This window comes from Chenopodium album, chromosome 9 (genome assembly GCF_948465745.1).
Source record: "Chenopodium album chromosome 9, dcCheAlbu1.1, whole genome shotgun sequence".
Classification (NCBI taxonomy): domain Eukaryota; kingdom Viridiplantae; phylum Streptophyta; class Magnoliopsida; order Caryophyllales; family Amaranthaceae; genus Chenopodium; species Chenopodium album.
The window spans coordinates 66,051,472-66,079,091 of record NC_137842.1 but is presented as its reverse complement, the minus strand read 5'-3'; the positions used below and the strand labels follow the sequence as shown (position 1 = coordinate 66,079,091).

At 33.2% G+C, this 27,620-nt stretch overlaps 2 protein-coding genes across 3 annotated transcripts in view; one reads left to right on the top strand and one right to left on the bottom strand.

Moving 5' to 3' along the window:
- Positions 1-8,592: 8,592 nt before the first annotated feature.
- The window catches only part of LOC145558828 (uncharacterized), a 159,220-nt gene continuing 140,192 nt past the window's right edge, over positions 8,593-27,620 (bottom strand). Inside the window, exons 2-3 of one of the 2 annotated variants that reach the window (XM_081620171.1) lie at positions 15,124-15,235; positions 8,593-9,470 (exon numbers count right to left, since the gene is read on the bottom strand). In XM_081620171.1, the coding sequence (XP_081476297.1) occupies positions 8,901-9,470; positions 15,124-15,174 (621 nt within the window). In that variant the 5' untranslated portion in view covers positions 15,175-15,235 and the 3' untranslated portion in view covers positions 8,593-8,900. Of the gene's footprint in view, positions 9,471-15,123; positions 15,264-27,620 lie in introns of those variants that run through there. The other variant, XM_081620170.1, reaches the window with a different exon arrangement.
- Positions 24,562-25,788, top strand: LOC145560228 (BURP domain-containing protein BNM2A-like). Its single transcript, XM_081621483.1, has 2 exons — positions 24,562-24,686; positions 24,802-25,788. Exons 1-2 carry the CDS (start codon positions 24,630-24,632, stop codon positions 25,621-25,623), a joined length of 879 nt encoding a protein of 292 aa, XP_081477609.1. The 5' UTR covers positions 24,562-24,629; the 3' UTR covers positions 25,624-25,788.

Genomic DNA, 27,620 nt, shown 5'->3' with positions numbered 1-27,620 from the left:
TCCTAGACCTGGAGTACTAAATGATATAGACAACGAAGCAGGTTATATGCGATCAGACCACAACGAAGGAATTTCAGAATGAGGTAGTTTGATTAAAAGTTAGTAATGGTTTCATTGCAAATATAGTTTAGTTATCATGTATATAGGAGCATAAGTAGGCGAAAATGATATATTTGTAGTTTGAAATTGCCTAAGTGTACTCATTATCATGCATATACAAGGTTATATTTAATATAATTGCTAGAATTACATGTTATTATTATTGCAGGTTTTTTTTTTAAAATATTATTGCACGATGGAAAAAAAAAACGAAAAAAAAAAAATTATACAAAAGGCACCGGTTAGGCAGGAACCGGTGCCTAAACTATCTACCACCCAAAAAAAAATGGCGGGAGAGCAGTATTAGGCACCGGTTAACCGGTGCCTATTCTACCCTATGGCACCGGTTAACCGGTGCCTATTAAACCCTATGGCACCGGTTTTGAACCGGTGCCAAAAAGTAGGTTTTTGGCACCCCTCAAATAGGCAGCGGTTCAAACCGGTGCCTTAGACCGGGTTTGAACCGCTGCCTAATGCGTTTTTTCTACTAGTGTTTTTTCTTTTAGAGAATTAAACCAACATAGTAACAAAAGCTCCATTCATCATTTAGCAATTTGCTCATTTGATCCTTAGCTTCAACGCCTTCAAGTACTAACTCAAACATAGCTAAGTTGGATGATCAAAGCTGCCAATGATCATAAGGATGCCATATTCTTTAAAGCTTCGGCGAAACCCAATAAATCGGAGTCATACATAACAATAATCTAGCAAAGGATATAGACTATGTGTGCATATATACTTGTATCATTATTAGTCAGCTTGAGATCAGAATGACGGAAGCTAACTTCAGCTGATCGCGATGATGAATGTCTCAATCTATAGATTCTGATCTCTTATGAGTGTTCTGACTAAGATCAAAATAAGTAAGCGTTTTCTAGTCTCTTCATCAGATTGTGTTCTGATATAATATAACTTAACTTTTGTAACGTTCTCAATACTTTTTGACATTTTCATTGACATTTTCAACACATTTTCAGAGAACAAAACTGCAAACCATTTTCAGAAATTATAAATTGCATTTTAAACTTAATGAATGAGCCATTCCCTCAAACCATATTCTGAGTTCTATAGCAATTATGACTTCAATTTCATGAAATGTTTTCGCATTACAGAAACACAAATCAAAAATAAAAAAAAAACCCTAGAACAGAACTAATGAATTGGACGAAAAAAAAAATACAACTTCACTAAATACAAGAAATCTTACCTTAGGTGAAATAAACACAACAAATTCAACAATGTCGAACTGCTACACTAATCAAACTTTAATTATTGTTGCTGTAATTTGCTAGAACTTCCTCGGTGTTTTTGGGGGCGAAATTAATCGATTTTTCCAGTCGAAACTTTCAGTCATTGCTCGAATATGAGGCCAGGATTTTTAATTGAATTTTTTGGGGTTTCTAGGGTTCGAATTCCTATGGTTTTGAGTAGATTTTTTGCTCAAAATGGGGGAATTTTTGTGGGAAATGCTCAATTTTTCTGGGGTTTATGGGTTCGGATTTCTTAGGGTTTTTGGTCCAAATTTTTGCTCGAAATTGCTCAATTTGCTGCCGATTATAGGTCTTCAACTTGATTGCGATTTTGAATGTTGAATTTGCTGAGGAATCGGTGTTTTTTTGGCCGAATTTGTTGGATTTAAGGGTCGAATTTGTGGGTGTTTTGGCTGTAGAAATTCACTGGAGTTGCAACTTGTTTTTTCTTTTTGTTTAGTGGAAGGTAGGCGTGAAAAAACTAAGGTCAAAATTCTGAAATAACCTAAATGCAAAAGATACATTTGCGTCACTTCATTATTAAAATGCGACGAAAATAACAAAAACATAATGATGTACATTAGTCATTTGCGTCGCTCATTTATTAAAAGAGTGACGCAATTTATTCACTCACTCATTTGCGTCACTTGTCAATAAATGAGTGACGCAAATAAGATTATTATCTGCGTCGCTTCAATAAATAAGAGCGACGCAAATAATAAAAATTTGCAATACAACAATTATTTGCATCGCTTCTTAATAAATATGCGACGCAAATAACTTTTCAGGATGGTAAAATTTAACATTTGCTTCGTTCTTTCTAATGAGTGACGCAAATATGGCGACGCAAATGTACGTTTTTCTACTAGTGAAAAGATAAAGTCGGAAATTTAGACAGAAAATAAGAATAAAATAAAATAAATAATCACATAAGTTTTTGAAGTAAAAAATTGAATCTCGTAGCATTGTAATTGAAAAAAGAAAGTTGAGAATACCAACCGACGATGAACAGTTTGCGAAGTCATGATGATGATTATTGCGCCGAGAACTGGTGGCGACGACAGTTAACGTGTAAACGATGGCGTTGGAAGTTATGGTGGACTGATACAGTGGAGTGACTTAAGTTGTACTATACTCTGTACTAACTGAAAAAAATGATGACAAATACAATGGAGCCCCAATCTATCTATTAACGAAATAAGTTTATCTCAACGCATGTAACCTCCGTTAACTTTTAATTGCAACTTTGGAATATTTATATCTCACAATCACCGCTTGTGCAGGAGAAACCCCAACTTCACCAATTCAAAGAAACACGTACAAACCCGACGCTCCATTTGATTGGTCATTCAAGCCACCGTCGTTATTAGCCAAAATCAGCCACCGCCGTCGTTAGCTAAAATCAGCCACCTCCGTCGTGCTGCTAGAGTTGTTCGCCTCCTTTGTTTATATTGCCAAGTTTGCCCCCTCATTTATATTTTGAACATGATAGGTTTATCTAGGAGATAAACTTGAATTCTCTCGTGATATTCCCACTCGGACCAAGACATGACTTTTCCTTGTTCTGTCATAGGGGTCGGGTGTAAATAATCTAAGCCAGTCACTAGTGGAAAAAAGCCTATCCGTAACGGGTAAAAATAGGCTTTTCGTAACGGGCAGAGGGCGTTACGAATACCGCCGTTACGGATAGAAATATTATTCGTAACGGGCACTTGTCCGTTACAAATAACTAGTTATTTGTAACGGGCAGGTTAAGTGCCCGTTACGAATAGCCAGGTATTTGTAACGGGCAGGTTAAGTGTCCGTTACGAATAATCAGGTATTTGTAACGGACAAGTTGACTGCCAGTTACAAATAGCCAGTTATTTGTAACGGACACTTTGACTGCCCGTTACGAATAATGTCTTGAAAAATCAAAATATTAGGGGTATTTGTAACAGGCACAAAAGGTGCTTGTTACAAATTAAATACCCCTTTTCCTTTTCCATTCACATCTCAAATTATCATTTATAAATAATTAACAAACAAAAACCCAAATACTGATTTCCATGCCACAAAGGCACACAAATATTATCAAAATATGGCATACCAAATTTTAAATTTACATCTCAAAAAATTCGTAGAATCTTGTAAAATTAAAAATGCTAATGATAATAAATCCGAGAATAAAATGGAATACGAAAAAACAGCTAGCCAAGAGCATACTAGCAGTAGCAACAACAATGTTTGGAGTAAGTGACATCCAGTCAGCCACAACAGTAGCATCCTAAAGCAACAGCATCAGTGCAACTAAGGAGCAGCCACCAAGAGCAGCAGCAACAACCCATCTAAGTTAAACGAATCACATTCATATCTGCCTTAGGTCATTACTAAGGCTTTCTTCCCGACACATTATGGAAGTTATTAGCAAAATCTCCAGTAGGTTCTGCAGCATATAAGCTGGTGTTAGAGAACAATATGATTAGAAAAGATAACTTCATGTTATTATCCTTTCACATTCATAAAAGTTGAAGCAAAAAAACGTTAATAAAAAGAATTTACAGCTTATTTGATGATTTGATAAGTGGTCATCAATCATTGACACGATAATAAATTCCCGGACTAAATAATGATCATATTAGACATTGGTTGACCAAAGCTAACAAAAAGATTTTAAAAAACAGAGGGAGTACTACTCTCTAAAATATTCAACAAGGGTGGGAAGGGAGAGAAAAGCATACGATTAGTCGGTTAGTGAAAATTTTCGCATTATTCAATATCTACTAGGTGACCCCAGACATTGACCTTTCTCCCTATTGGAATAACTCAATAAATATCAAGCACCTCTTAGTCTTTACCTTGAAATTAAGCTTAATTTAATTTCAGTAACCTACTCAAGTATCTTTATTTAATAGAAGACATATAAATGATTGGATCCATACTACATAGTTTAATATAATTGTACCATTAGTCCATTAGTACTAGAGAAAAAAAAAAAACAAAATTTTTGATGTGTAGCAGATTATAACCAGAAAAACAAGAAACTATAGTTGTCCATCTCTTGCACAACCACAATATACAAATAATATAATAAGCGGATATATGTACAATTCCATGGCAATTAACCAAACTATATTACACTCTTTACGCTTCAAAAGAAAAGACTCCCACCTATTATTTTTCAGCACTAGGGTGTACCTTTGCTTTTGTAGAGGCTTGATTTCAGCAGGAAACATAAAAAGATTTCCAATTTACAAATCACAACCTAAATCAAGTTGGACAGCAGGATATGCCCAAACTAAGAAGCTAATACAGAGCAACGATAATACTTTATAAAATCACCAAGGAGGAATGAATATCAATACAAGATTAATAGATAAATTTAAAAAAGAAAGAGAATATATGAAGTATGCAAACCGACCAAACTAACTAGCAGCATTGTAATATCATGACACACATAAAGCATATGACAGAAAAATTGAGCTGCCTACTCACAATTTCATGATCGCTCGCATGGCCGAACTTAATTCCAATCAACTCACCATCAGGAACAGTTGAAGCCTCACTTTCCTCCATTTTTTAAAGAACAAGAAATTTGATTCAGCTTATGGTGGCATACAAGAGAAAAGCACTCCTGCGGAAGAACATCGACATATACAATAATGAGTGAGCACATGTGATTATACTATAACAGACTAACAACATTTTTTAAAACAAGGTATTCCAACCTGCCAGACATCACATGCTTATCTTATTATTATAGTGCAGCTGCAGTTTATTTATTAGTACGCTCCTCGCTTCCGCTTCTTGAAGGTTCTTGAGAATTCATTAGCAAGTAGCCCTCGTCTGAAGAACCTACAGCAAGCCCACTAGTAACTGTCTCTAATCTATTCTCCGCATTTGAGGCAAGCTCCAGCATCATTTCAGCTTGAACTTCCAATTGTTGTAAATTAATGTGCCCACTGCCTTCTCTCGACTGATTTACATCAGCAGATGGACCAACACCAGCATTTCCTTCAACATCCCTTTGTTCACAAGTCCTAGCAAGATCTCATTTGTAGACTCATTTTGTTGAGCATCATCTAGGATCTCATTTGCAAGCTCATTCTGTACTTGAGCACCATCAAGAACAACCTCAACCTGAGGATCATTTGGTACATGAGTACTTTCAATGCCCGCATTTGTGCTGTTAGCCTGAGTTTGATCATCTCTAAAACTATGAGGACTGTTTTCCAAAGAACTACCAGACAGGTCACTTGCTTGAACTTGAAAGATGTCCAATCTAGTTAGAAAACCTCCCCTGTATATTACATGAGATTAGGACAATAATACATAATATGATACAAAGAAAGATATTAGGAAATGGCTGCCTAATATCTAGGACAAAGCATAAAAAAAACAAAATAAAAAAAGTAAAAGTAACAGATCAATACACATCACATACAGATGTTTGACTGATATGTCCCCCAATTATAATTTACTCTGCACCCAATAATTCAATTAGCAGCTTTTCTCCACTTAAAAATAGTACACCAAAATTCAAACAATTGCAAACCACAGCCAGTGTTCATTTATCATAGGCTTTCACAGATACTTAAGGTAAAAAAAAGCATGAACCTAAGTCCTAAACTAACTGAGCAAAACTCACAAGAATATATGATGAACTCAAATCTGTTTCCCACCAACCCTCTTTTTACTTTTATAATTACTCCTTGAATAAAAGTAATGCTGCAAAGTGACTATTTTGTCTTAGGACTAAGACATCTAATCTTTGTTTAAAACGATCATTAAATGCACTAGTTTTGCATCAGCAATAACAAATCTGATGAATTTAATGAAGCAACAGACCTAAATCTTGTTACAACTTAGAACGACGTGGCTTCTTAAATTTCTTCCCACCTGTACACCATCCATTTCACAAAATCATCACTAATAATTCAACTATATACTAAATTCCTCCCTAAAATCTCAAATATAGCATGAATTATGATAATTAAACAAAACCCACTACTTTTTTTAACCTAATTAGATGAACAAACCAGCAGAAGCTATCAATTTGCAACATTACATATATAAAAACAGATCATTACCCTAACATGATAAACCATAAAATTCCAAATCAAGTAAAATTTACTAACTTTACAACAAAAACAAGGATTCGAAACACAAAATCACAAACCCTGAAAATTCAATTTATCAATCAATCAATTCAAAATTTCCTAACTGATTTCAACTGTTTAAATTAATTAATCTAGTAAAACAGAAATAGAGCACAACAAATAGATCAAAATTAATGAAATAAAAAAGAACTAATCAAATAAAAAAAAAAAAAAAAACCCAGGTAATTTCAAATGTTTAAATTAACTAATATACACAACAAAATATCCAGAAAAATTAACACAAACCCATCAATCATCCAAATCAAGTCACACAAATTAAGATCAAACAAACCCGTATATTAAAAAAATCAAACATAAAAAATAATAATCAGTAAATTGAAAAATTGGTACCTAGGGTTAGTGAAAGAGAGGCGGCGAGAATTGCGGGTTAGATTAAGGAGAAGCGGAGAAGCAGGGCGGCGAAAGGCGGTGGAAGGGCGGATTGAAGGAGATCCGGCGCAACCCCCGTCAATTTAACCATTTTTCTCTCTCGTCGTTCCATCTCGCTGTTTTTCTCCAATGGAAGGGGAAGATTGATGGAGGAGAGGAGAAAGGTCCTGATTTTGAAATGAGAAGAGAGAAGGCCTGAGATTGATGGGGAAGATTGTTGAATTACGGGGAGGAGAGAAGAGGAGAGGAGAGAGAGAGGGAGTGAGGGACTGATGAGAGAGAAAGAGGCGAATGACGGCATAGTTTGGGCATTTGGGTGAAACCCTAAAAAGCCAAGTACTGGGCTCCTCTAATTCGTTGGGCCAAGTTTGGGCATTTGTAACGGGCACAATATATGCCTGTTACGTGTAATATAGTATCCGTAACGGGCAAAATAGTGTCCGTTACGAATACTTATTTATTTGTAACGGGCACTAATTTGTCCGTTACAATTAGATACGTATTCGTAATGGACATTATTTTGCCCGTTACATACGAATAAATAAGTATTCGTAACGGACACTATTTTGCCCGTTACGAATATCTTAATTGTAACGGGCAAAGCTTTGCTCGTTACGAATAGCTTGTTACGAATGAGATTTTTTCCACTAGTGAGTCAATAAACTATTCGGGTTCGAGCTCAGTTGAAGATTGTTCAGGAACAACTCTTAATTCTTAAATTTGTTAATAATTTATCTATAACATAATACTAAAACAGACACTGGGAATGACACATGTCACTTCCTGATGTCGTTTTTTCCCCTCCAAAAACCACTTTCCTGAAATAAATATATTCTAACTTGATTTTTCTTTTTATATCTTTTTGATCGACAACTTATGGAAGACAATTAAAATTATATATATTTAATTTATATATTATAATAGAAATTAAAGATTCTTATTAGTAATATCAACATTATTTGCTTAAAATGATTTTTTTTTATATAATATATTATAATCAATGGATTTAATTTATAGTACGAAATTTTAAAAAAAATATTTACGTTATATTGCATCAAATTGACTTTGACTCATAAATCTATAACTATAACTATATACTGTATTGTATTATATTATATTAAAGGTGAAATTAAACCAGGAATGACATGCATGTATCATCTTCTTTTCAAAAATTTCCTGCCATTTTTCTTTCTTTTTTTTTTGGCCAAAGGTTCTTAGAGAATGTTTAATACTCCCTAACTATTTCGTATTTATATTTCATTATACACACTCAACAAAAATAATATTATTTTAATTAATACTATGCAATAATTAAACTAATAATAAACAATGAAAGTTACCGTGCATGGCACGGGACCTATTCTAGTTAAGATTTAATTCTTAGGTTTATATTTAGGATTTAGTATTATGCTAATTTTGAGATTTTCAAATGTAAAAAGTGCAAATCTCGTTTATTACTAAGCTCGCTCATTTATCGACTTGTTTATTTGTTCACAAGCCGTTCGCGGACATGTATTGTACTATATAAGCCGAGGTTGAACAGATTTTTAAGCTTGCTTGAAAGCTCAGGATCGTGCTCGGACTTGCCTAAGTTAAATGAAGTTGAACATGAACAAGGTAATACTCGACTCGGCTCAGCTCATTTACATCCATACGTTGTTTATCGAGGAATTTTGATTTCTTTTAGTGATTTTTAGTAAAATTGTAAAAAAAAAAAAAAAAAAAACATTCAAATGAGCTTTTATTTCATACCCGACAAGGCTAAACACTACATGGGCTTAATTGCCTTAACATGATACTCAAACAGAAATATACATATAATGTTTTATACACACAATGCTAATAAAACGCATGAAAATACAAATACCATAAGCTCATTAAAGAGAAAAAAGGACAACCTTAGCAAGACGAAAGGCGTAAAATCAGCAAGACTCCTAACCATAGAACAAAGGGTTGGAGCTAAGTTCATATTCATTTTAGTAGGCTTGGTAGAAAAAAAGGGCTAGTTCAAATTCATCTGCAATCAACTGAGTAAAAGGTGGGAGCTTGGTTCAAATTCATCGGCAATCAACTTCTTAGATGTTGGCTCATCATTTTGGTATTTGCCGTAGAGTAAAAAGTTGGACCTTGGTTCAAATTCATCGGCAATCAACTTCTTAGATGTTGGCTCATCACTTTGGTATTTGCCGTAGAGTAAAAAGTTGGAGCTTGGCTCAAATTCATCGGCAATCAACTTCTTAGAAGTTGGCTCATCACTTTGGTATTTTTGGTAGAGTAAAAAGTTGGAGCTTGGTTCAAATTCATCGGCAATCAACTTCTTAGATGTTAGCTCATCACTTTGGTATTTGCGGTAGAGTAAAAAGTTTGAGCTTGGTTCAAATTCATCTGCAATCAACTTCTTAGATGCTAGCTTATCAGAGGATTTCACTTCATTATTATTGACATCTTTAATGAGACTTTTATCTGCTTCTCCCTTCTCATGGGCTTTATATGCATTTATAGAATCTTTGATAAATTCAGGAATGGGCTGCTCATTCATTACCTCCGTCCAATATTTTGCTAGGTCTTTCCTCCCATTAATTGGGCCTGCAAACTGTTCATCGTACCTGAGTTAGGATTAAAAAGAAATACTACTCGAATCAATACAATACTAAAAAGAGCATTGTAGGTTTGGGTGGAAAGGGCAATTGCACAATAACTTGTTTTGCAAAAATTCCATGCGAATCAATACAATACTAAAAAGAGCATTGTAGGTCTTATCATTATATAACCTTCTTTTTCTTTTTTTTTTTTTTTTTTTTTTTTTTTTTTTTTTTTTTTTTTTGTGTGTGTGTAATGGATATATATTATGAAGGACTCCCTCCATTTCATAATAATATTATATATTGTTTACGTGTATCGATGTAAAATTTTATTATAAGTATTCCCTCTACATTTTTTAAGTAAAACATTTATCGATGGAGTATCTTCAATCTCACATTGACATACTTCACTTATCAGGCTTGCCAAAGTAGCTAGAACTTGATAATTAATAACTCTAATTCTCCATAAGTAAAAGTTATATATTACGATAATACTTATTGAGATTATTCTAACAAGATCTCACACGATAACATTTTTTTTTTACATATAACTCACAAACTACAATCAAAGGAAGGTTGGTTGTGAATTGTGTAAAAGTCAAAACTGGTCAAGTAAAAAAGAACGGAGAAACTATAGAATTTGGATATCTATTATTCTACTCCCTTTGTAGTTTTTTAAAAATTAAATAAGACGTTTCTCCGGTGCACGTATGCCAATGCAAAACTTTAATTTAAATTAATCAATAATATCTTTGATTATCAAAAAGTAAACACTAAAACAATTGTAAATTTATAAACTTTTCTAAATCAATTATTTGTTAAAACGGATTAGGTGAATAGTGTATAAAATCAAAATTAAACATTTTGCTTAAAAAAATAGAGAGTACTATAAAAAAAAAAAAGATAAATCTAACTCAAAACTTTCTCATTTAGAGGGTTAATATGGGAAAACTATTGATGTAAGGAGGTACTGAGGTTTTTTTTTTTTTTAGATGGAGTGCTATAATTAAAGGATTACACTTTTAGATTAATTTAAAAGTACTTATGGCTCCTAGACTATAACAAATCTTTTATAGTGGTAATATATGAGACATATTTATGCTTAAAGAAATTATTATACTTCATATTAGACATGACTATAAAAGTAGAAGTAATACAAGTGAACATTATGTAAGAAGATATTAACTAGCTAGAGTAAAGCCCATGCAACGTGTTCTTCACAAAAAACTGTATTGGGAGATGAGTGAGGAAATACCAATATATTAAATCATTATATACGGGTGCAATGTATAACCAATTCAACAACACGAATAAAGAAATAAAATTTGGGACCTTTTTTTTTTTTTTTTTTTTTCTAAATTAGACTTGAAAAAAAAAAAAAGTGGAAGGATTAAAATTAAAGAGAGAAAATAGAAAGGTTGAATTGATAAGGGTAGATGATGAAGATGAAGTGTAAGAAAAGAATTAACAAAGATAGTCAAAAAAAAAAAAAAAAAAACATAGAAAATATAAGAAGACATGATGTGGCACCTTGATTTGAAAAAGAAGATTAGGAAGTGTAGTAGAAAGGGGACATGTTAATCTCGGATCTAGTTTTTAAATATTAAGTATAGAGTTGTATTGGACAAGGGAAAAAATGCATATATTTAGAAAATAAAATAATTTGAAAATTCTGATTCAAATTAAAGTTGGATTGGAAAACTAATTTAACTCATGAATTACAAAGTATTATACTATGAAATATTATATTCCTTCTATTTCAATTTAGATATGCATCACTTTATAAATCACGACTTCCTAGGTAATATCTAAAGATGAAAGAGGTAAATCTATCTCCAATCTATCAATAACTATATAGTGAAAGACACAACAGTAATGACATGTGTCATCTCCTGGTATATCCTTCGTATTTTTTTTTAAAAAAAATAAATAATTTAATGGGAAATTTATTCAAAGAAACTATTTGTAAAATTTAAAAATACTATATAATAACAATGATATTTAAATTTTTTGTATATTTATAATGACATTCAATTAACTAATACGGAAAATATAATATTTGTATGATATTATTAAAGAATACAATCTTTTACTATAAGTTTTTGTGTGGAAAATACAATTGAGATTGACAAAAGTTAATGACTAGCTAGAAACAAGATATTACAATATATGATCACCGATAAGTATGTAGATATAGATTTTTTTCGTATTCCTTTCCCTTTTTTATATTCTTCTTTCTATTGTTTTTTTAGGATTTTTTGTTTTTTATTCCTACAATAAATTTTAATCTTTATTATCTCTATATATTCAGCTACTATAGATTTTCTTATCCAAAAACTTTTGTATACACCCGATTTACACTAATTTTATTGTACATCAAGCAGTATAAGGGTAACTTTTACCTAATTTTAGGGTAACTTTTTGCCTTTTTTGGGGTAACTTTTAACATAATACAATTTTTATATAAATAGACAATGAGAAAAGTTTTATAATGGTAATTTAATTACATTTAATCACAAATAATTGATTTTTAGTCATTTAAAATGTGATTCTTTACTAATAATTTTTATTTGTATTGAATTACTTTTATGCATATTAGGGTAACTTTTATTTATTTTAGGGGTAATTTTTGATCAATCTAGTCTATCTTTATAGTGGATGTACAATAATTATTGTACACCCGATTTTTTTTAAAGTTTGTGTTTCTTATATGGTTGAAACATTAGAATGTCAATTAAACATGATATTCCATGTTTCATTATGTCAAATACTTTGTTTTTGTCAATGATGAATTTAGACAATTTATATATTATATTCTACCAATTAAATACGGTATAACATCCAAAAAAAAAAAACATTATTCGATAACAAATAATACGGAGTAATAATAACTGTGCATGACACGAGATCTATCCTAGTTAACCTATATTAAAAGCAATCCTTTCCATGATACTTGTCATTACCTTGTGAAAATTTTTGCCTGCTTTTTTTTGGCTTTTTTAGCTTTCTTTTTTTTTTTTTTTTTTTTTTTTTTGGCAAAATTTTTAAGTAAACTATTTATACCTTGTGATATTTTCTTTCCCATTTAACAATTATATTCCATATATACCCAAATAAAATATTTATGAATATCTTTTATATACTTTAACAATTACACCACAAATTTAGCCAGTCATATCTGTAATTTCTTTTATATATTTTATCGTAAAATTCTATCCAAATAGAATTCTAAACTAACTTTTTTTTTATAATCTTATGAAACCTATTTAAATCTATCCAACGTGGCGTGACACTTGGCAAAAAGTTGAAACGCCAAGTGTCACTGCCTCATGATCTGGCTAAAAGTTTAGATGATTATATCTTGTGAATTAATTATGAAATGCGACAAATTTAATTAGTTAAATAGACATATAATCTAATGTAGTATGCATATGACATGAACTTATTGCATTATTATATAAAATTTTATTTATTTATTTTTAGTTTCTATATGATAAGTACCCATAACTGATGCATGTGTAATTGTCTAATGTGTTTTGAGGTTAATATATTAATTTAATTTCATATATAAAGGGCGTGTTCGGCTCTAGCTTTTGAGTAGCTTTTAGTGGTTTGACTTATTCAAACCACTACATAGAAAAAATTATGAGTGTTTGGGAATGTAGTGGTGGGGGTAGAGTTTAGTGGTTCAAGTAGCTTTTGTGAAAAGTTAACATTATTAACTTTTGTGAAAAGCTAGGTACCTGTTGAATTTTTTTTTTTTTTTTTTTAGAATTTTACTGCTAACAGCTAGTTTACCAAACACTCATACTGAATTATTTATTTTCATAGCTAACAGCTAATAACTACACATACAACTAACATCCACCATCACAGCTAACATCTCCTCTACGACTACATTTTGCCGAATACGCCCAAAGACACTTAAAATTCATAATTGTTTAATTATGTATTCTATCGAAAGTTCAAAACTTGAATTATACAAACACATGTATCATTAAAAAAACATTAATTGGTAATAGTTGAAAAACCACATAAATTAAATCATAAACTAATAAATAAATAATAATAATAATGATAGCAATAATTATACTACTACAAGATGATAATTGCAATAATTATATGAAAAAAGGTCACTAAGGAAACTTTTATAATGAAAACATATAAAACCGCTCTTGAATTATAAAGCAAGTTAGTTCCTTTTGTAACGATAATTTTGCTTTACATTCTTGTATATTGTTTTTACTATAACATCGTCATATATATTAATAGTTGAATATATGTATTAACAACTATACTGTATATTTCGAATATCTATATGTAATCATAATAATCTATATTATACTTTATACTTCTTCTGTTTTCTTCCAAATGCAACACACCTTCATTACACTTACTTTGAGGACAAATTAAATTAAGCAATGTCAATGGACAAATAATTCAAAATAATTTACACACGTAAAATATAAATAGATGCATTTTAAAAAGTAATTTTTTACAAATACAGACACTTAGGGCCTGTTCTCATTGACTGAACTGAGCTGAACTGAACTGAAATGAGCTGAATTGAACTAAACTAAACTGAACTGAACTGAAATGAATATTTTATAAGAGAAGGAAATTAGGAGCTGAACTGAACTGAGCTGAACTGAACTGAACTGAATTTCAACGTAAGAGAACACGCCCTTAATTATAGAATGGGGAGAGTAAATATTATTTGCATTTAAAGTTGGTTGACCACGGCGGCCCAACTAGTATGTAAAAAATGGAATGTTTTCGTTACTCTAATTACACTTGAATTAGTTGAATATGTTGTTCAAATAAGTAAAAAACATTTGAATATGATGTACCAAGATTTGTCAAAAGACTCAAAACCCAAGCCAACCCAAAATTGATCCAAAAAAATATTAAACTCAAATCACAATTTGTATAAACACTAATTATTTAGCTTGAGTACTCAAATTTACAATAGATATGACCTGACCTCACTAAACCCAACTTAGTCGGACACTTGAATTGATATCTCTAGATGCACATTTACACGTTTGTAAGAGAATTTAAGTATTTAACCTCATTCAATTATAAACTAATCATTGATAAGTCATAAGTCTGGTCCACTTCACCTTATTTTTGCTGAATTGAAATTATTTTTACTGAAACAAAATTATATTTGTTGAACTTAAATTATTTTACTGAAATTAAATTAATTTTATTGAACTGAAATTATTTTTGCTGAATTGCTGAAATTATTTTTGTTGATTCTATATTATAATTATTCTTTAAGAAAACTGAATTTTATTGAATTGAAATTATAATTTTTACCGAACTGAACTTATTTTTACTGAACTGAAATTATTTATTTACTTAATGGAGTATTATTTTTTTAAGATAAAGTGAATAGGGCCTTAGTATCGAAATTTTGAAATTAAAATCAATCTGAAATAACTTTTAGTATATAAGTAACTAAAGCTTTATTGTAAAAGCCTTGGATATACAATGTAAAAGTTAGGACTACATAAGTAAGAGTAATTCCATACTACAGAATACACTACTCCGTATTATAATTACTATTAATGTACTACGTATATAGTTATTGTGAATTACTCCGTATCTGAAAAGAACATTTGTACGGAAAAGAAGCAAATAAAAGCATAAGAAAATTACCAAAATAATAGAGAGAAGAACTATGAACATGATGCTGATGTTGCACTTCATACTTGCTTCGGAGTAAATCAATAAGCTAATATAAGGTAGCTAGTGAGTTTAACTTGAAATGATTTTTTTTTTTTTTTTTTTTTTTTTTTTTTTTTTTTTTTTGTGAAATGATTTTGTTTGTGAAGGATAGCTGACCCCGATCTTCTATTTATAGGGAGAAGACCAAGCAAACAGACAAACAATCAATAATGCAATACACTTATACACACATCAATGCACGAAATAATTACACTGTAGAATGGGCCAATTGATCGGAAAATAAAAAAAAAAAACCTTTTGTGATAGTTTGGTAAAAAATATATATATATATAATCAGGCGACATTTGGGTAAATAAAAATGGAAAATGTTATACACAACCCTTAGGGCTACATATAAGCATTAAATTTACACGTGAAAATCGTAAAAAGTTAAGAAATCATCAAAATATAATCACTAATAACACTGATTTACGTGTGTTTTTTGTCATAAATTCCTAATTTTATACAATTTTCAAGAGTATATTTAATGCTTATATATAGCCCTTAGAACTACATATAATATTACCCAATAAAAATAGCTCCGGCGTCAACTAAGCCCATAAATTGATCGGACTTTCATTTAGGTAATGTGTACAATTCACACTCGTTTTTCGCGTTTTATCCCCCTTGTTTTCATATTTTTCCTCCTAATTAATTTTCTTTACTTCAACTACTCTGTTACATGTGGCCTGTATTTCTTCTCTTTTTCCCTCCATTTAAGATTTAGAAAGGCTGGAAATTAAAGGAGAAGATGAGACTGTTCAATTTTCTTTAAAATACAGAGTAAGTAAATATGCCTTCCATCAAGCAGCAATTAGTGTTGGAAGTTCTTGATATAAAATAAGAGGGATGAGGAAAAACAAGAGAGAGAAAAACAAATGAAAGGGGAAAATCCCACATTGGTTGGGGGGAAAGGTTTTTCCTTGTTTTTATATTGTAGTGCCTTAACACTACTTAGTTGAGTGAGTGGGAGTTAAGTGTTACTCCACACACACGCGCGCGCGCGCCGAGTCGGGTCGGGCTCGGGACTTGGGTCTTGGGGAATGCGATGCGCGGGCGTGGGTCCTTGTTATCTTTTTGGAGAAATTTTATTTCCTTTTCTTTATTAAACAGGATATTCTTGGGAATATTCTTTTCTATCTGTTGGGAGCTTCCGTTGTTGACTGGTTGAATGAATCTGGTCGTTTCTTAGCCAGATTCGTCCCTCGTTTTACGTTTCTTGTCTCCCTTATACTGCCTATATATACTCGTTGCTTTTCCAGTCAAAAATACACAACACATTCAGTTATCTCTCCTCTCTAAAATTATCTAAACACGAGTTTCTTCTGTTCTGTTTTCTGGGCAAGTATTCTGAGTTCCAGTCGAGTTTGTGAGTGCACATAAACTCCGGCGCCGTGCTTATCCTGGAGGGCGACCGCTTCTAGTCTACTGCACCGGGAGGTAGCGCGGAATCGTCTTTTAGGTCAGTGGTTTTCCACGACGCGGCTATTGTCACTTTGGTTCACGCATCAAGAGATAAGTAATTTCTGTTTTATTGCTTAGTAGTATAACAATCTAAAAGACGATTATGGCTTCCAAGTTTCTGATTCCTGATATGTCTAAGTTAGAACCTCTTGATGGAAAGAATTATAAACGTTGGGCTGTTAGGATGCGTTTTTATTTGGAGCAAATTGATGTTGCATATGTTCTTGATGATATTGTTGAACCTGATGATAAGGATAATTTGTCTGAAAGTGATGTTAAGTTTGCTAAGGATGATAGAACCTGTAAGGGCATGTTGTTGCATTATATGTCGAATAGTCTGTTGGATATTTATATGGGTTTTTATCATGCTAAGGATATTTGGGATGCTTTAGAGAAAAAATATGGAACTGATGATGCTGGTACTAAACGTTATTGTGTTAGTAAGTGATTAAGTTTTCAAGTTGTTGATGATAAGCCTATTATTGATCAGATTCATGCTTATGAGAGTGTTTGTATTAATATGGCTGCTGAAGGTCTGTCTATTTGTGATACTACCCTTGCTATTGTTCTGATTGAGAAACTCCCTCCCTCTTGGAAGGATTTTCGTAACCAACTCATGCACAAAAAGAAAGACCTAACCTTAGAGGAACTTGCTGCCCACCTCAAAATCGAGGAGGAAAACCGTATCAAAGACAAAACCCCTTCTGGTTTTCCTTCCTCTTCTTCTGCCAAAGCCAACCTTGTCGAACCCAAATCAAACAACCAGTCCAAAGCCAAAAACAGTAACCTTAAGCCTAAAGGGAAGATTTAGAAGTACAAGTTCAAGGGTACTTGTTTTGAGTGTGGTCTGACTGGTCACAAGGCTAAGGATTGCAGGGTCAAGAATAAGAACAATGGGCAAAGTCAAGCAAATCTTATTGAGGATTCTGACGTTATTGTTGCTGTTGTTTTAGAAGCTAACTTTACAGGTAATGCTGCTGAGTGGATTGTTGACACTGGAGCTACCAGGCACATCTGCGCCAACAAGGACATGTTCACTACCTATGACAAGGTTGAAGGTGAAAATGTCTTCATGGGCAACTCAGCTTCTGCTTCTATCCAAGGCAAAGGGAAGATCGTTCTCACTCTCACTTCTGGAAAATTGCTTACTCTGACTAATGTTTTGCATGTTCCAGAAATGCGCAGGAATTTAATTTCTGGCAGTTTACTCATGAAAGCTGGACTGAAGCTCTCTTTTGATTCTGATAGATTAGTTCTTACTCGCAATGGGGAATTTGTGGGGAAGGGATTTTGTAATGGGGGGCTTTTTACTCTTGATGTTAAAGTTGAGACTATGAATAAGAATGCTAGTACTTCTTCTGCTTATATTGCTGAGTCTATTGATTTATGGCATGCTAGATTAGGTCACGTTAATATTGACTCTGTTAAAAGGCTTAAACACTTAAATTTGATTCCAAGTTTTTCTAATACTGATTTTTCAAAATGTCAAGTTTGTGTTGAAGCCAAATTTACAAAGAAGCCATTTAAATCAGTAGATAGACAAACTGAAGTACTAGAGCTTGTTCATAGTGACTTAGGTGATTTTAATAATCACGAAAGTAGAGGGGTTAAAAGTATTATATTACTTTTGTTGATGATTGTTCACGTTTTTGCATGGTTTATCTTCTCAGGTCTAAGGACGAAGCTGAGGAAATGTTCCTCAAATATAAAGCTGAGGTAGAAAACCAGTTGGACAAAAGGATCAAGAGGGTTAGGAGTGACAGGGGTGGTGAGTACAGCCCTGACACTCTTAAGGCATTTTGTGAGCAACTTGGCATTGTTCATGAGACAACGGCTCCCTATTCACCCGAACAAAACGGTATAGCTGAAAGGAAAAATAGAACTTTAAAGAATATGATGAATTCTATGCTTATTAGTTCTGGGCTTCCTAATAACATGTGGGGGGAGACTATTCTTTCTGCTTGTCATGTTTTGAACAGGGTTCCTCACAAGAAGCTTGACAAGACTCCATACGAAATATGGAAGGGTCGAGTGCCAAACCTGAAATACTTGAAAGTGTGGGGGTGCCTAGCAGAAGTAGGCATACCTAGTTCCAAGAGGGATAAAATTGGTCCCAAAACTGTTGATGCTATTTTTATTGGCTATGCTTATCAAAGTGCAGCTTATCGTTTCTTTGTTAAAGGTGCTAACAACTCTTATGCAGGTGGTCATATCATTGAAGCAAGAGATGCTGAGTTCTTTGAGAACATTTTTCCTTTGAAGATGTCTTCTTCTAATGATAGTGAATTGCATGCTAGTAGTTCTGTTAGTTTGCCTATTGCTAATGCTCCTATTACTAACGATGATTCTGTTTTGGAGCCAAGGAGAAGCAAAAGGGCAAGAAAGGAAAACAGTTTTGGTCCTGATTTTATTACTTCATGTTTATCTGAATCTTCCTTAATTGATGATGATTTTGTGCATATTTTTGTTTTGGAAGATGATCCAAGAACCTATGATGAGGCAATGAGGTCAGTTGATGTTGTCTTTTGGAAAGAAGCAATTGATAGTGAGTTACAATCAATTCTCAATAATAACACTTGGGAATTGGTTGAACTTCCTAGAGGTTGTAAGCCCATTACTTGTAAATGGATCTTTCGGAAAAAGTTAAAGGCCGATGGATCCATAGACAAGTATAAGGCAAGGATAGTGGTAAGGGGTTTTACTCAAAAGTTTGGCATTGATTATTTTGATACTTACTCCCCTGTTACTAAAATTGCAACCATTAGGACTTTAATTGCTCTTGCTTGCATTTTTGATCTTGTTGTTCATCAAATGGATGTCAAAACTGCATTTTTGAATGGTGACTTGGATGAGGAGATTTACATGGTCCAACCTGAAGGGTTCGTTGTTCCAGGACAAGAGGAAAAGGTTTGTAAATTAGTCAAGTCATTGTATGGGCTTAAACAAGCTCCAAAGCAATGGCATGACAAATTTGATAAGACTATGACTGGTAATGGTTTTCATGTTAATGAAGGTGACTCTTGTGTTTATTTTAAGCATGATAGTCATGGTTGTGTAATTATTTGTCTTTATGTGGATGATATGTTGATTTTTGGGACTGACTTGGATCGAGTAAATGAGACAAAACAGTTTTTGAGTTCGAATTTTGAAATGAAAGACATGGGTGAGGTAGATGTGATTTTGGGAGTAAAAATCAGAAGGACTCCAAAAGGCATCTGTCTTAATCAGTCACACTATGTTGAAAAGCTTCTTAAAAAGTTTGACTCATTTAATGTCGATCCGGTTAAGACTCCATATGACCCAAGTTTCCACCTAAAGAAAAATAATGGTGATCTAGTTAATCAGTCTGAGTATGCTCGAATTATTGGTAGTGTTATGTTTCTAATGAACTATACTAGACCTGACATTGCTTATTCTGTTAGTAGGTTGAGTAGGTACACTCATAACCCAAGCAGGGATCATTGGATTGCTCTTAGGAGGTTACTTAGGTACCTTAAGGGTACTGCGGATTGGGGTCTGCACTACTCCAAATTTCCTGGAGTTTTGGAAGGTTTTTGTGATGCCAACTGGGTATCCGATAATGATGAAGTTAACTCTACTAGTGGCTATGTCTTCACCCTTGGTGGTGGAGCTGTATCCTGGAAATCTTGTAAGCAATCTTGTACTGCTATGTCTACTATGGAATATGAGTTTATTGCTCTTGAATTGGCAGGTCATGAGGCAGAATGGTTGAGGAACATGCTTGCAGATATTCCGTTGTGGGGGAAGCCAGCTCCTTCAGTTGCACTTCATTGTGATTCGCAAGCTGCTATTGTTGTTGCTCACAACCATGCCTATAATGGGAAGAAGAGACACATCCTTCTGAGGCATAAAGCCATCAGAAATCTGTTGTCTGAAGGGGTGATATCACTGGACTATGTTAAGTCCGAAAAGAACATTGCGGATCCGTTAACTAAAGGCCTATGTAAAAAACTAGTTTTGGAAACATCGGAAGAGATGGGGCTAAAGCCCGTTGTATGAATTGTGAAATAGTGAACTCCTACTCACCATGAGTTCAAAGGGGAACATTATATAATAATTCGGAAGCACATTTTATTTTTATTGGACCATCTCTAGATGTTTGTTGTGCTTAGCTACAAATGAGAAGGAGGTTGAGCATATGACTCTTAATGAACCCATATCCATATTTTTGGAGGTGTGTTGTAGCTCACACTTGATGGAGTTCACCTACTTAGGTGTGGAAGTGTGGCCGCTTCCTATGAGTATTTCGTGGGCTTATACTCTAGAGCACCTATGAGCATCCAGGCTGGACGTATGGCCAGTATAATGCGTCATCTTTATTCGTGGAATTTCAGAATATTATACATGTTCAATTGTGTGGCTCAAAGTGACGGGTCCCTAACTCCCTATTGAGTTCAAGACGAAAGTCACTTGGTAGGTGAGGGATCATAGCTTGATGTCCACTATGTGTTAATTCAAGTCGCGAGACATTGACACTTATGCAATTGTTTTGTTTTGCCCAGAATTCATCTTTTCCTTCCGTTCTTTTTCATATCTTCGAACCTGTGGGGGATTGTTGGAAGTTCTTGATATAAAATAAGAGGGATGAGGAAAAACAAGAGAGAGAAAAACAAATGAAAGGGGAAAATCCCACATTGGTTGGGGGGAAAGGTTTTTCCTTGTTTTTATATTGTAGTGCCTTAACACTACTTAGTTGAGTGAGTGGGAGTTAAGTGTTACTCCACACACACGCGCGCGCGGGTCGGGTCGGGCTCGGGCCTCGGGACTTGGGTCTTGGGGAATGCGATGCGCGGGCGTGGGTCCTTGTTATCTTTTTGGAGAAATTTTATTTCCTTTTCTTTATTAAACAGAATATTCTTTTTTTGTCTGTTGGGAATATTCTTTTCTATCTGTTGGGAATATTCTTTTCTGACTGTTGGGATTACGGAATTAAGTCAGTCATTAATCCCTTGATTATAGCTGACTAATTAATTCCTTGTTTCTTGCTTCCGTTGTTGACTGGTTGAATGAATCTGGTCGTTTTCTTAGCCAGATTCGTCCCTCGTTTTACGTTTCTTGTCTCCCTTCTACTGCCTATATATACTCGTTGCTTTTCCAGTCAAAAATACACAACACATTCAGTTATCTCTCCTCTCTAAAATTATCTAAACACGAGTTTCTTCTGTTCTATTTTCTGGGCAAGTATTCTGAGTTCCAGTCGGGTTTGTGAGTGCACATAAACTCCGGCGCCGTGCTTATCCTGGAGGGCGACCGCTTCTAGTCTACTGCACCGGGAGGTAGCGCGTAATCGTCTTTTAGGTCAGTGGTTTTCCACGACGCGGCTATTGTCACTTTGGTTCACGCATCAAGAGATAAGTAATTTCTGTTTTATTGCTTAGTAGTTAACAATTAGTTCATAGCAAATGGTAACATGCCGAGAAATGGTAATAGGGAAATTTTAGTGATGTAAGTATGTAACCAGAATCAATCTTGGATCTCTTGGCTATCAAAAAATCTGCAACTCTCCTCTACCCATGATAACTCTATACCATGGAATGTGATCTTCCCCGCTGCCTCAAACTAGTTTCTCTTAAAACTCCGTAAATGGAGAAATAGAATAAGTATTTAAAAACGAAGGGAGTATTCCTCCTAAACAATCAATTAACCAGTGCACGTGGGCTGTTTCTAAATATTTTTTCTCAAAAAAAAAAAAAATGCAATTCAGAAAGTCCAAAGCCCCCTCCAATTGCCTGGACCCCACCTCCTAAAAATCGATTGTGATGCCTCTTTCACCCAACCAACCTCCCCTGCTGCTTGTGCTGCTAACCAAAGAGGTTAATGGATCGAAGGATTTACTTGGAAAAGCTTCTATCCTTCGGCATACTAAGCTGAGCTGCAAGCCATTTACTTAAGCTTAAAGTGAATAAAACAACATAATTGGAGAAATTTGATCCTCAGCACAGATTCTAAACGCGCAGTTGATGAAATTCTGTCAGATTTGTTACTTGTTACAAAGAGTATGTAAAATAATGGTTTCCAGCTAGAAAATGGTGAGAGATGAAGATCTTCCATTGAAAAAGCAGAGGGATAGGATAAAGAAAAAAAATTATGAAGCTTATAACTTATTCATGTGGATACCTAAGTAAGTAATACATCCGTTTTTAAATACTTGTTTTACTTTTCTTTTTCGATCATTTTTAAATGCTTGTTCTATTTCCTTATTTGAAATTTTTTTACAATTTTAAATTAATTTTTCTCACCTAATGGACCTACCATGATCATATTTTATTATTTTTATGTACTCAATCCTTCAATTCTCTCCACTATTTTTGTGTTTTACAATTTTGGAAAATTTGCAAATTACAACCATTTTTAAAAAAAAATTGTAAATTACAGCCTAAAAGTTCGTATAAATTGTAATTTGCAGCCTGATTTAACTTTTTAATCGGTTTAACATCTCAAAAAATCTTCGATTAAGGTTTTACGAACTATTTGAGCTCAGAATTAGCAAAAAAATAACGCAAGTGCTTCGTTTTGCATAATAAAAATGTATCGATTTGTGGGAAATTGTAAAAATGAGACACTTATGTTATTTTTTGCTAATTCCGAGCTCAATTTGAATCCTCTAAGGGATAAAATAACCCCTTAAAGTTAACCGAGATTTTTCGACATGTAAACCGATGAAAAAGTTAAATTGATACAATTTATAATTTATACGAACTTTTGGGCTGCAATTTGCAAAAAATTTTATTTAAATGGCTACAATTTGTAAAATACGAACTTTAAATGGCTGCAATTTTCAAATTTTTCTTCAATTTTTTTATTCTTTCACTTACCCCATTATCTCCATAATTTATTACTTTATCCAATTTCTCCAAAAACTTCGCACACGGAGAATTAGAGTAAATATTTCAAAATGAAGGGAGTAATAGGTATAGCTCACCCCAATTTATCATATAAACAAAACAATGTTAATCAGTCCTTTGGTGGACCATGTTTTGCATTATACTACACTTTTTAATGTTTTTTTTAAAAAATAAAAAAAAGGTTCAGATCTTGCATCCACAGTTCTAACATCATCTCCGTCATCTCGCCGATCAACCACAATCACCACCATCATTTCTGTTTTACCTTGTTCGTCTCAGCCACCACCGACCATCTTCGACTCAGCCGCCATTCACCATCCACCATCACAACCACATGTTCCTTTTCGAAACCCATCACAACCACCACCGTCTCTGTTTTCAACCCTCTTCGTGTCCCTCTTCTTCTTCCCTTATTCTCTTCTTGTTCCTCTAGTCCTCCTTTCTCAACAACGAATCCAACGCCGTGAAAGACACCCTAGCTAGTAGCAAAAGGGCGTAAATTAGGACCATATCAACCCCTTAGGAAAAGCATTTCCTTCGCGTCGGCATTTTGAACCACAACAGGTGGTGGCGGCGGCGTTGGTGTGCAGCTGTGTTCGCGTGGAAAAATTAAACTTGGATTGATTGATTACAAATTTACATACCCCACCTACCAACTCAAAAAACACCAATGCCTCCTCGAAAAACAAAGTTTGTTTCTCATATTGAAAAATTTAGTATTTTCACCTCGGCAAGTTTCTAGTTATAACCATTTAATTGCTTAATTTAAAGATTGATAATGTGGTTTCTTTTAAAAAAAAATAAAAATAAATAATTGATAATGTGGCTAGATGCATGGGGCCATGCACGATTATTGTCTTACACTATTCCAAAAAACAGTGAATTTATATTTCATCATTAACGTAGTACTACCTCCGTTACGGTTATATGCAACGATTTGACGACATAAAGCAGAGAGGGAAAATATGTAATCGTTGCACATAACCTGTAACGGACGTAGTATTAATTATTACATCCCACCTTATAAAAATGTAGCCTTATATTGCTCATTCTCATCAGTCATCACACATTCACACCAACACATTTATTTCAACCTAAATTTGTAAGATGTATTATTCTCAATTTACTCGGTGGAGTTTGGCTTTGTGTTTGCTTCTATTAATGGTTAGTTATCTTCTTTAATATTACCCTCTACTATGCATTGTATAATTTGCATATTATTATCTTATGTCTTCAACCTTAACTAATAATAAGAATTGAATTTGATTTTCTTTAACAGATTGGATATGTAATTGGAGAAAACGTTGCAACAAATCGAAACGATGTAGGAAGTCATCATCATCATCAAGGCCATTCAACAACACCACACATGGATCATTCAGTGCAAGTATTTTTCACCCCTAAAGACCTTAAACTAGGAAATATAATACCTATCTTCTTTAGAGGCCGAAACCCTTCTTCGAGTTCTCCTCATTTTCTTCCTAGGGAAGAAGCCGAGTTAATACCTTTCTCGCCATCTAAACTCCCTTATCTTCTTAAACTTTTCGGCTTTTCTCAAGCTTCGTCTCAAGCTAAAGCCATGGAAGATACCCTAAGACAATGCATCATAGTAAAACCTATATTAGGAGAGACTAAATTTTGTGCTACTTCCTTAGAGTCTATGCTCGATTTTGTGCATAAGATTTTTGGACCAACAACAAAGTTTAAGGCCTTGAGCACCAAAAAGTCTGAAAAATTTGCTAGTAATAATTTACAAAATTATACGATAGTAGATGCACCTAGACAAATACTAGCCCCGAAAATGGTTGCTTGTCACACCATGCCGTACCCATATGTGGTGTACTATTGCCACTTCCAAGAAAGGGAAAGCAAGGTGTTTCAAGTTTCATTAAGAGGAGAAGATAATTATATTGTACAGGCTGTTGCTGTTTGTCATATGGATACCTCTCACTGGAGTCCTGATCATGTCTCGTTTCGAGTTCTAGGCGTTAAGCTTGGTTCCCCAGTTTGCCATTTCTTTCCTGAAGAACATCTTGTTTGGGTGCCAATAATATCTAATACTCCTACTCATAATTCATTAGGAAGAGTATCAAGTATGTAACAATATAATAAAGTGACTACTAGTACTTATTATGGCCTGGTTACAATATCAGTGACTAGTGCTCTAATCTGCTGTAATACCAGTACTATGTATTTTACTTTGTGTTCTCTCTCTGTAATAATATTGATGGCAAAATAAATAAAGTTGTGATTTTTACTTCTATTATTTTCATTTTACCATTTTATTTTTTATGGCTTTGTGGGACTTGTGACTTGTGAGTGTGATGTTGGATTAGAGAGCTATAATCTGAAAGCCTCAATGATGAGTAAATATGTTATATGGAGTCTTCATTTCACTTTAAATATGCATGTCGGACCCTCGACATTTGAGCATGGCGGGTTTAACACTTAAACACCTTACTAGAGCTGATTTTTACTTGATTAGAGAGTAGAGAAAATTAGAGATGAAGAATGAGTGATGCCCGTGTCTCGTGATGCCTGAATGAGAAAGCTGCTAGATGGATGTGGCCTCATAAAGAATTCGGAATATATATTTTTTTAATTATGTCTTGGTCTAAAAGATTAATAAACCCCAATATCTCACTTGCCCGTACTTTGATAGAAAAAGTTGAAGCAAAATGGGTGAGATAAATTGCTTTTGACATTTTGTCCAGATGTATATATATAAAAAAATTTAGCATAAAATTTTGGATTGGATATCCGGTGATCCGATTCGAAATTTCGGATATCCGAAAAATCGGATATTCGGTTTTTTTTGGATCGGATTCGGATTGGCTTTTTGCTGATTCGAAATTCCCGGATATCCGAAATGGCCAGCCCTACTATATGAGATGAATCATGACCCGACCCTAATTGACAGGTCTACATAATAATAAAATTTTATTAGATTGTGAAATATATTATTTTAACCGATTAGTATATATTATAAATGGATGTTTTACGCTTTAAACTACTTCCTTTGCTCAAAAAAATAATATGATATAAAAAATAAATTTATATGATAATTTTTTAGAATTATAATCTAATAATTTTTTTTGAATAAAATTTATGATTTAATTTGTAATCTTAAATATTGGTATTTTATCGAAAATAAAACTCTAAACTAATAATTTTATCCTAAAATTCTATCCAAATCTATTAACTACTCCCTCCATTTTCTTTTATTTGCATCAGTTTGACCGGCACATTTGCCGAGATGCAACTTTGACCATTAATATCTTTTATTGTCTATTAGTAAAAATTGTAACAAAATTATATTATGAAACTACGCAATATGACTAATCTAATGATATATTATACAATAACATTTATTTATTTTATAGAGGTGAAAAAATTAAGTTAACCGTGGTATGTGAATAGTGCAAAAATCAAAGTGATGCATTTTAAAAAAAACAGAGAGAGTATTACTAAAACAGAAAATTGTTGACATCATCCTCTCCCCAAACTGTATATGTGTCGCACTCTCTTAAATAAAATTTTCCCGCCAAATGCACTTATGATGTCATATATTTTTTTGGTTTTTTTTAAAGGAATTTGTTATTTTTTTATTCTTTTTCATTTCAACCTTTTGACTGTGTCAATCTATATCTATATCTATCCTTTTTTTATTTTTTATTTTTTTTTGAAATAATCTATATCTCTGACGTCACCATTGCCCACGTGTCGCTCTCTTAATAGAAATTTTCCCGCCTAAATGCAATGATGATGTCATTTTTATTTTTATTTTTTTTTTCTTTTTGTAGAACTATCATATTTAACATTTTTGAAATTTAAATATTAAATGCTTCTACCTTACAACTAAAACCTATCAATTTATCGTAGAAAATTGAAATAATTTTAAATAGCACACTAATAAATGAACTCTTTAAAAGTACAAATTTAAAATAGGTTTTATATAAACCGTGCATCATATCACACGGTATCTAACCTAGTAGAATTCTAAACTAATTTTTTTATCTTATGAAATTTATTTAAATCTATCCAAAATGGCGTGACACTTGGCGAAAATTTAGAACGCTCTTAAAATTTAATTGGAAT